The sequence below is a fragment of the Oryzias latipes genome, chromosome 17, assembly GCF_053564925.1.
Source record: "Oryzias latipes strain Hd-rR chromosome 17, Olatipes_Hd-rR_3.1".
NCBI lineage: Eukaryota > Metazoa > Chordata > Actinopteri > Beloniformes > Adrianichthyidae > Oryzias > Oryzias latipes.
Window position 1 is genome coordinate 28803563 of NC_136253.1, and position 10862 is coordinate 28814424.

Consider the following 10862-nt stretch of genomic DNA (forward strand, 5'->3'; position numbering starts at 1 on the left):
GCCAATCAGAATAGTTTCACACAGATCATGGTATAACCCTAGTTAAATAGATGGGAGCAAGGTTAAATAATTGTATCAAGCCAAACTTGTTTTTATCAAGTACTCACTTTCGGAGAACTAAGCAGTTATTAGGTGTTAAATACTTTAATGGCACAACATATTCATTTAAGAATATACAAGAGACATGCCAGTCAGGCTTGTACAAGCCTCCCCACAACAGAAGACAAGTTGTTATTCAAAACATTTATTGCAGTCCTTTCAGATCAGCCTAGAAAATATGGATACATCTGGGAAAAAGGCATACGCTCATATGGAAAAAACTGCAAATTGTCAGGAACATAAAACTGTAAGGGAACATTTTTTGGAGTCTGTGTAGTTGTAGTTGGAGGTGCTGTCGTCTTCACTTCTGGATATTGAGCTTCAGGAGCCAATTCTGAGAGGTGGTGGCCATAGGACATGGGGAAATGTGAGAAGAAGGCATCCTGGGTAAGCTTTACTTTTGGTGCTGCAGTTGTTTCTGGTGCTGCAACTGAAGTTTGGCCAAAAGAGAACTGGAGATGAGAGTGAGGTGGATACTTGGAAAACTTTTCTGCATCAGGTGCCACGCCATAGAAGTAAGGGAAAAACGGGTATGGAAAGAAGTTACCTTGAGGAAGGTTGTAAACTGGTGGAGGAACGTTAACTTGAGGGCTCTGAGGCGGAACCTGAGGCATGTCATAAAACAGTGATGGAAACTGAATTTTGTTTTGGTCTTGAGCAGGTGGTAAAACTTGGACCTGGGGATCTTGAGGCTGGGGAAGATTTGGTGACAAAACCTGAATAGGAGGATCCTGAGGAGCTGCATTAAATGGTGGAAGAGACTGAACCTGGGGATCTTGAGGCTGTGGAAAGTATGGCGGTAGGATTTGAATCTGGGGGTTCTGAGGCCAAACTGGAGGAAAGCTCTGAATCTGAACATCGTGAGGCTGCGGACGGTTTGGGGGTAGGACCTGAATCTGGTGGTTCTGAGGCCAAAGAGGAGGAAAGCTCTGAACCTGGGGATCTTGAGGCTGGGGAAGGTTTGGGGGTAGGACTTGAATCTGGGGGTTCTGAGGCCAAAGAGGAGGAAAGCTCTGAACCTGGGGATCTTGAGGCTGGGGAAGGTTTGGGGGTAGGACTTGAATCTGGGGGTTCTGAGGCCAAAGAGGAGGAAAGTTTGGAACCTGAGGATCTTGAGGCTGGGGAAGGTTTGGGGGTAGGACCTGGATCTGGGGGTTCTGAGGCCAAACTGGAGGAAAGTTCAGAACCTGAGGATCTTGAGGTGAAACTGGTGGCACAACATGCAAGTGGTGCATTTGAGGCCAATAATGCCTACGAGGCCAGAGATGCTTATGAGCCCAGTTGTGGAAGAGGTTCGATAGAAAATTTGCTGCTCTTTTTGGACACATAAGTGACAGAGGATGCCCCTTCCAACGCAGTGGCAGCTTGTAACCTCCACCCTAGAAAGAGAAGGAAAATAAAAAATTCTAATATTACAATAATGGCCATTTATACACAACTCATTTTAATGTATAGATTTAATCCAGCATTGTGCCTAGAGAGACCATCCATTTAGTACAAGGGAAATTCTGACCTAATTTCTTAAAATCCCAGTCCAATCATCTTTAGAGCTCCTGTAAAAGGCATTCCCAGTGGTCTTTTAATTATGATCATGCAGTTTAGTAAGCAAAAAATAAATAAACTGTCGTTTTCTAGAATAGTTTGTACAGAAAAAAAAAAAACTGAGTTGTGGGTGGGACCGTTTCCCCCTTGCGCCAGCTCCCATCATCCGTCTACACTATCGCTAGCTTACAGTTCTTCACAACCCCAACCTAACTTTAGCTGTGCAACAAAAATGGCGAGCATCATTAGACCTATCCAGCCAAACATTTAAGCCAGGTGCCAGCCTGGACGAGGAACACAAAGACGTAAACTGATCCATTTGTCAGCAAGTGGATGCATCGGAATAGAGCAGAGCAGGGAGCTTTTGGCCCACTGACTGTAGCCCATTGACCCACATCACTGTTTGACCACAACATTTGAATAAAAAAAATCAAAATTAAGTTCGAAATGTAAAAAAACAAACAAAAACAAAAAAACATAATTTTAATTAGGCCTACTCATGAAAACGTACCTGATGACGCATGTGGCAGCCACTGTAAGGAACAGTCAAAACAAATGCCAGGGAGTTTCCAAGCATGTTGTAGCCACATTTTTGGGGTACCATGGACAGAGGTAGGGACTGTTTGTTTGCTAAAGAAGATGAAAACACCATCATAAGGGAAACTTTATTACCAATGCGTCAGTCTTTGAGAATCCTTCTTTACCTTGCTCGACTTCAAACTGTGAAGCACCTGGACCAAGTGACCTGAACTTCATGTGATCCCCAAAACAATACAGGGATGTTGCCATTTGCTTCCACTTGTCTTTGGATGCAGGATCCTCCATATTTACCTTATACCATCCTGTAGGAAGATGAAGAAAAAAACTAAGCTAAACCACTTGTAATGTTTCTTCACTTGATGGTCCCAGATTCATTCAACAATTTCCAGTTCTCATAACTAAATGTTAGTGTAAAGAAATTGTCTCATTGCAGAAACAAATGTCACTAATGCGGTTAACCTTCAAAGTACCTGGAAAATCTGCTTGGTAAGCCGATTCATCGTCTGCAGAAGCGTTAGAAGTTTTCTTGCTTTTATTATCTGTGACCTTCTCGGAAATTTCCCCAAAGATGACTTGCCCCTCCTGAACGCCCGCATCGGTGCGGGGCCCGGGCTCCCGCTGCGCTGCTCGTCTCTCCGTTTTCCTCAAGTGAAGACACTCTGCCGTTTGGAGCAAACAGGATATCAGGAGAAGAGCTGCAGCCACGCACACAGCGGAACCTGCCGTTTTAATTCTACGCATCGTTTATTTGTGCGCAACCCCTGGAAACCGCAGCACATGCGCAGCGATGCTTTATGTACGTCCTTTGATCTACGCCGCTTTCTGGATATAGGAACAGCTTAAATGTCATCGGCCAATCACAAGCTGCGACGATTTCTACACTATAATTGCCTGGGATTGGTTGCACCTGTAAGGTGTGACCAGTGAGAGCTCAGATCAAAAGAAAATAAACTTTTTTTCCCCAGTACAGCTGTAGAAAAAAGACCTAAAATGTAAAAAATTATATTAAAAAATTCGGCTTAAAGATGATTAAAATCTAAACCTAAGTTTGATTTTATAATCAAAAGATTCAATCAGGTATTTTTCGAATGAAATGAGTGGCTGCTCTGCCACCTACCGGAGAAACAGGAACAAAGTCTCAAAAGTGATGGTAAAATCATCCCAAAAGTATTTCATCACCAATAAAATTACAGAAATGTCTTTCAAAATTCTTCATAATTTTTATCCAGTGAAACACTTCTTTACCAGGTTTAAAAAAGATCTGAACATAAACTGTTCATTTTGTCATTCCTCACCAGAAACTGTGCATCATCTTTTTTGGTATTGCTCCTTCACTCAAGTATTCTGGAAAGATTACATTTTTTAAGAACTCATCTATGTGAAGATTAAAGATTATTTTATGAGCATATTATTTTTGGAAATTTTACACAAGGGAGACTTAATGCAGAGAAAATATATGTAGTTAATTTACTTATAATCATGGCTAAATACTTTATACACAAGTGTAAATATGATAACAAAAAACAGTATTTTATGTTTTCCAGAAAGAAATGGTACTGTATGTAAACAGTATAAAATCCTCCACTAACAAAAAACTGTCAGAACAGTTGAAACATGGTCTCTTTTGAAACTTTAACAGATTCCTTTGCCTTTATTATTTTTGCTTAACCTGTTTTACATTGTCATTATTATGTTTTTTTGATTTTTTGTGAAAATTGTATTTTGCACACTGTGTGGAGTTTTTTGTTTGGTATTTTGTATGTGTAATATTTGTTAATAAAGTTTAAAAAAACTCAAATCATGTGAGATGAAAGCATTCTGGGTAAACTTTACTGTTGATGCTGAGACTTTCCAGGAGCTGATCTGTAAAAAAAAAAAAAAAAAGAGTGAAATTGAGGTAAAAATAAATAGCTTTTTTAAAATTCAATGTGTTTCAAACATGTTAATAATTAGAATACTATCTTTATGATACAAACGTATGAGTAAAAACACAAAACCCCAAACAATAACAACAATGCAAAATACATGAAAAAGACCAGGCAGAACCTTGGCTTATTAAAGCCTGACCATTAACAAAACTCAATACTTTTACACTCAAAATTAATACAAATGTAATAATTATAAATAATTGTGTCCATCATCATCAACGATGTTAATAATAATCCTCATTATAACAATAATGAGTATCTACGGAAGCTCTGAGCTGCCACCGCGAAAAATATTTTTTGGAAAAGCTTCTCGTTATAACGTGATACGTTTCTCGTAATAACGAGAAGCTGTTCCAAAAAATATTTTTTGCGGTGGCAGCTCAGAGCGTCCGTAGATCTCATTATTGTTATAATGAGGATTATTATTAACATCGTTGATGATGATGGATTCCGTAAGTATCCATGTTTACCATTAAAATCTTTTTTTCTTTTAATGAAAATCTTTTAATGAAAATCTTTTTTTAATGTATTTATAATGCATTTTTGTATAGAGCCTATAGTGCTTGTAGCTGTTTTTATACTTCACAATACATTATTTTTGATCAACCCCAGATTTTTAAATTTTTTGTTGTGCACACAGACACTCAAAATCCCCTATGGTTGGTTTGTACTTTTGAAGCAGGTTGCAAAGCTAGTGGAGGAACCTTAACCTAACCCTCCTGTTATGTTTATTTGTGAGGAACAGAGATTATGTTCCTGGGTCAATTTGACCCGGTGCATGTATTATTAATTACAACAATGTCTGAAACCCAGAAAATCCTAACAAGCAGTGTGAATATATCATCTCTAACTCCATTACCAATTATTCTTTCAAAAACTTAGTGAAATGGTGTTCCTTACCTCTAACAGGAAGTGGTTAGATTATTAGATTATTCACTCGTTTTTCTTAAAAATATAATGTTCAAGCTTTTTATTTTTATTTTTCACTACTGTATTACTTTTGAAAGACTAACATTTAAAATAAAATAGTTTTACATAACATTGAAACATAATCTTGAAATGTTGTTTCACATACATGATCTATAAACCAGAAAAAAACAAAATCACAATACAACAGATAAGCAATTGCAATATGAAGTTGTGTGTGTGTCTGTACATATACACAGCACAAGAGTGACCAGGTATCACACTGTCCTTTGTGCAAATTAATTTTGCACATTTCGCACAGGTCATGATTGTCTTGACCTGGATCCTGTCTCCGGCTCGTCTCGCTCCCCCGGCCGTCCCCCAACTATATCCGGATGAAGCTCATCTGCTGGACTTTAAATATGTAGTTGTAGTGTAAGATAAATTCATTTCTCTTTATGAGTTCTGGTAAATTGCCTGTCCGTCCTGGGGGAGGATCCCTCCTTCATGTGTACACCCCGTGAGGTTTCTTAGTTTTTCCGGAATCCGTTTTTTTTATTAGGAGTTTTCCTTACCGCGAAGGGGGGTCTAAGGGAAGGGATGACCGTTTCAATTTAGTATTTTCCTATTGAATTCTATGTATTCATGATCCTTTTGATTTTATGTTTTACTTTTTCAATTACCGAAATGAAGCCCATCGAGACGACTGTTGTTGTGAATTTGGGCAATCCAAATAAAATTGAATTGAATTGAATTGACATGGTCACATGAGTCACTGCCATCCTGGTGGGCCCTGGCACTGTCTTTATTATGTTTTCTGCAGACAAGTTTGTCTGATGCATATTTGAGGATGAAGACCAATGTATTTCACCATTCTTTGATATGAATGTCTTGCTTGGAGGAACAGGATTAACAATTCCCTCATCTGGTTCAAAATCAGAATCATTAGAATCAGAATTTAGCTCAAGATAGTCTTCTTCTGATCATGATCAGTGATGACTTCCAGAGCCTCCTGGGCTGTCATCTTTCTGCTTTTGTTGCTCATTTTGTAAAGGTCTGCCTGTGTAATGTTGGAAGGACTCCCATACAGAGAATCTTTTAAATGTTATACCCCCTCCCCTGTTGAGTGTCGACTGAATGTGGGTTGAGTTTTCCCGCTGGAACATAAATGGTTCCTGTCAAAAGTCATAACACATATGCACCTGTGTGTGTGTGTGTCTATGTGTGTGATTGGGGTGAAATATGTCTCACAGCTGCAAATAAAGGAAAACTAATAATAATAAGACATCCTTGTACCTCCAGTTTGACTGCCGGGTCAAATTGACCCGAACAGTATTTATGTGATATAAACATGCGGGGGGGGGGGGGGGGGGTTGCATATGTGTGAGATGAACCATTTTCATAATATATGTTGATTACGCAAATTAAGGCAAGCAGAAGTTTCATGCAGAAAAAAATAATTTTAACTATTTTTCCTAGATGTTCAAACATTTCTCAACACAGTTAAATACAAAACAACATATGGGCTTTTTGTTGAAAAAAAAAAAGTTATCTAATAATAATAAATCCTTTAAAATGAATTTGGTATAACTGTGGGATAAAGAACTATACTGAGTGTCCCAAAAAGTACAAAACATTGCAAACTTACCATTTAATAGAATGAAAAGCAAAAATATGTTGAAAGGTAAATTTACCTGAAAGCCTCTCGAGTTTTTGATCATTTAACTGTCCCCAGCACAGATATGTCACGTAACAAGCTGCAAAAGCAGTCAAGTGCTTTGTTTTGCACTTGACTGCTTTATTTTATGCTCCGGAAAACTTTCTACAGATGATTGCCAGGCAGTGTTTTGCAAATGCACATCTAAGAGCTTTGACAACACAAGTGTGCAATAGGATGCTGGTTCTTAGCTGTTTACCAAACACTTAGTCAAAACATTTTTATACTAACACTCCATTATCTGACAGGATTCTTTTTCATTTTAGACTAGAACCAGGTGGTTAATAGTTAGATTTAAGTCCCTTTAAGTCTAACATATTTCTATGAAAAAAAATGATTTACAATTTAGAGTGGTGATGCTGAAGTACGGACACAGATGTAGGTGAGAGTGTTGGACTAAATCCCTGTATCCAACCTTCCCCCTCTCCTTATATATGTGCCCGATCCATTTTGCAGTCTGATCCAAGAGGACTTGAGCTTAAAGATCTTTGAGCGACACGGTTAAGCTTTAGTCTCCACGACACTTGACTGTTGTATTCAAAGAGAAAGACACTCCAATTCAACTCAGCTACACTGTTTGGGTTTGAAATAATGGATGCATTTACAGCTCATGAAGCTCAATGTTTATATTAGGTTTAAAAATGTCGGAAAAAATAAATTGAGGGTGCATGATGCCAACACTTCCCTCAATGATCTGAAGTTTGGGCCGTTTCTTCATCCCTGCTTTTAAGTTCTCTGCGCTTCTGATTGAAAACATTTTTTACCTAATGAAGTATGTATGGATCTCCTTTAACAAACCACAGAATCTGTGTCACAGTTAAATAGTTATGATTTATTCTTTTTAACTTCATCCAACTTATGCAAATATAAAAAATAGTCAGAAATCATCCCAATACACATTTCTCCAATGACAAATGATGATGGCAAATCTTAAGAATTTTTTTTATCAGTATGGTTATTTGCGTTTTAGGACATTTAATCTGAATTCCACACGTGGCTCAATGGTACAAACAACACAAGTTTATACTCTCACTGATCAATTAAATGCAACAGGTTAGAGACTAGAACATAAATGCAAAATCTGTTCTCATTGGACCACTAATCTCCTGGGTGAAATCTGCAGTAGTTTGAGGAGGAGAAGAAGAAATGGCCAGCACTGTCCCCACTCTGACGTCCAGGGCAGGACATCTCCAGAGCCCGGTGAAAAGTGATGAGGGCATCCAGTCTGTGCCAGCAGTGTTCCTGCCTTCAGCGCAGACGTTCATAAACATCACCTCACAGCTCAGAGAGAAACCCGCCTCAAACCTAAAATAGAAGGAAAAAATTATAAAACTATCAACTGCTAAAGTGTAAACCCATGAATGTTGTTTTTACTTACAATGAGGGTCAATCAGCTCCAGCCAGGAATGGAAACAGTGGGTTAAGAGTGATGGTGTGGTCTGCTGTTCATGTGAACATTCATCTTCATCTCATTGTCCAGGATTTGAACCAGCTGCTGCATGGAGGGAAGGTGACCGGACTCCAATTTTGACCACACAGGTACATCTAAAATAAGAATATACATTTCCTTTACCTCAGTGGATCTTTGCCCTCCCCATACTTTACAGACATAATAGATTCAAAGAAAGACTTTTTAGGACAATTAGAATTATCTGACATAGCAAACAAATGAGTCAAATCTCGATTGTCTTATGTACAGAAAAGGAAAATACCTAGAAACGTTTGTTTTTTTTTGGATGTTTTAACTTAAACCTAAAATAAGCAGAACCTTTCACTTCATTCAGCACCCAAAACACAAATGTCTTCCCACCAGCCAGTTTAATTCCTTCACAGGTCACTTTATGGAACAAAAACTCACCATTTAAAGTGATTTCAAAAGCTCCTGTTGACAATAACTGGTTTTCAATCATATTGCTGAAGAAGAACACCATCATGCAGGCATATATCTAAAAGAAAAATAAAGGAACTGTTAAGGATTATAAACAGAAGAGGACTACTCCACTACTACTCTTATAATCTCTTTAACAACAAAAAAGTTCAAAGATAAAAATGATCAAATGTTGCAGCTCAACCAATGTTTTAGGGTTTTTTCCCAGCAAGAAATAGGGCTGTACATCTTGTTTGGACCAAATACTCAAATAAATTATTTAGCATCAGCCACTCAGACAAAAAAGAAGTTTAGCCTTAAGGCACCATCATTCAATTTCCTTTTTCAAATTAAATAATGGTATGAATTGTTGAACAACTTTCAAACGCAATCATTATTAACAAAACATTAAACTCACACTTGTCTTTTATTTTTTAAATAAATCTAAAGAAACTGAAAATCGTACCTTATTTCCCTGACCCCATTCCCAGAAACCAGGGGGCTGCATACCAAAGAGGGCAAACGGGTCCTTGCCAATAATAATCACCCCAATCACAAGCAGTTTGAACATAGACAAGAAGGAGGCAACATGTCTAAAGGAAAAATAAAAACTGTTACAACATGAAACACTTTTGATGGAGATTACCCTCTCCAAAGTCTGCAAAAAATATCTAAATAGACATTCTTCTGTTAGTCTGCACATTTTAAAAAGCCTAAATGTGGTCAAAAAACATGATCAATTTGAATTGCATGAAAAAGCTGTAAAATATTAAATTAGAAGATACTTTTTAGAATAACCTGTTTAACAGGTTCAACAAAAATTTAATCAGTAGATATGTCATCCCTCAGTAGCTGATAAAACACCAAAAAATGATAGAACATTAGATAGTAAAAGAAAAACAGTTGGCGACATGATGCACTCCTAAAAGTAGTCTCTGGTGTGTTTAAGGACCTGAGACTCAGGTTTAATCACAACACTAGAGATAAACAGACCTGCCTCCCATTAACTTAAGGCGCAGTCATGCAAACATAGCCTAATACAGATGGGACTGAGGCTTCAAAAAACCATGAGAGGGTGTTGTATAAGATTTGAATATATTCAAATTACAGTCTGTGACACTGTTCAAGACAGAAATAATAGTGTTTACAAGTTTGTATTTTATTTTTATTTAATAACTAAACTACATAAGCAAGAGGGATCTACCATTATAAAAAGATGGGGATTAAGTTATAATGAACACATACAAAGAATATAAGTATTTCTTACCGATACATGGGTATTGGCAGATAATTCTCCCCTTCGATGCGGATGTCTGGGTACCGCTGGTACAAGGCCTGCGTGTACTCCTCAAACACCCGCTTGTACCCTCAGGAAATGCTAAACACAAAACACGTGATAAGGGGAAATGCAACCAACACTACATTCATGGCTTTAAACAAAAATAGGCAACGATAACATTTACTTTAAAAAGGTACTAAAGAACCGGCTAGTGTAATGTTTATTTGAATTTTGTGTACGTGACTACGTCTATAGCTGCTTGCAAGATTTAACAAATCTTTTGTTTTTAAATAAAATACTAATAAAAATTAGTTCATACAGTCCCCGTGACCAATGACTTACCCTCTGCGCATTAGCTAAAATACGTCTATCCAATTAATTATCCAAAGAACAGTGCGTCCCTCGAAGGATTAAACATTAACAAACAAGTTCAACTCCGGAAGTGAAGTCCTGTTAAGCTTGTGCAATATAATTTTAGAAATTCATAGCATCAACCGACACAGATTGATGTTTCTCTTAAATAAAGAATCGCGTGTTTAACTGAAGTCATCTAAATTGATCTGAAAATAGTGATATGTCGGATTTCTGGCCTATTGCGTCGTTAGCCGATAAGTTGAGCTAGCATGGAATGACTCGCCAGATTTTCCACTTCTTCTTGGCCTACTTACCAAAATTGAAACTTGAGTAGAGGCCCCGTCGCAAACTGCATCTTCATCCTCTTTATGCCACTGCTGTCACCAGACGTGGAGCATAACAGCGAAAAAAAAACCAGAATGAGGAGCGAAAGACGCAACAGCTTCATGTTAGCCGAGTGCTGGTTGTCTCCCTCTGCTTCTCGGTTGGACACAGGTGGCTTTACGGTTCCGTCGCTGCGTTCCCTTCTCAATGGTAAATTGTAGGTGGCTTTGCTTTGGCGCCCCCTAACGTTGGGATGTTATACATGTTGCAAATGTTTTGAACTTGCGTCCTGCAAAATCATTTAAT

At 38.0% G+C, this 10862-nt stretch overlaps 2 protein-coding genes across 2 annotated transcripts; both read right to left on the reverse strand.

Annotated features, from left to right (window-relative positions):
- Positions 1-228: 228 nt before the first annotated feature.
- LOC101158888 (uncharacterized) lies at positions 229-3006 on the reverse strand. Its single transcript, XM_011486814.3, has 4 exons — positions 2652-3006; positions 2346-2483; positions 2153-2271; positions 229-1478 (listed from the first exon to the last, which is right to left on the reverse strand). Exons 1-4 carry the CDS (start codon positions 2920-2922, stop codon positions 264-266), a joined length of 1743 nt encoding a protein of 580 aa, XP_011485116.1. The 5' UTR covers positions 2923-3006; the 3' UTR covers positions 229-263.
- A 4537-nt stretch (positions 3007-7543) lies between these two features.
- Positions 7544-10774, reverse strand: selenot1a (selenoprotein T, 1a). Its single transcript, XM_004079240.5, has 6 exons — positions 10547-10774; positions 9867-9977; positions 9066-9192; positions 8591-8678; positions 8111-8277; positions 7544-8037 (listed from the first exon to the last, which is right to left on the reverse strand). Exons 1-5 carry the CDS (start codon positions 10678-10680, stop codon positions 8153-8155), a joined length of 585 nt encoding a protein of 194 aa, XP_004079288.2. The 5' UTR covers positions 10681-10774; the 3' UTR covers positions 7544-8037; positions 8111-8152.
- Positions 10775-10862: the final 88 nt, after the last annotated feature.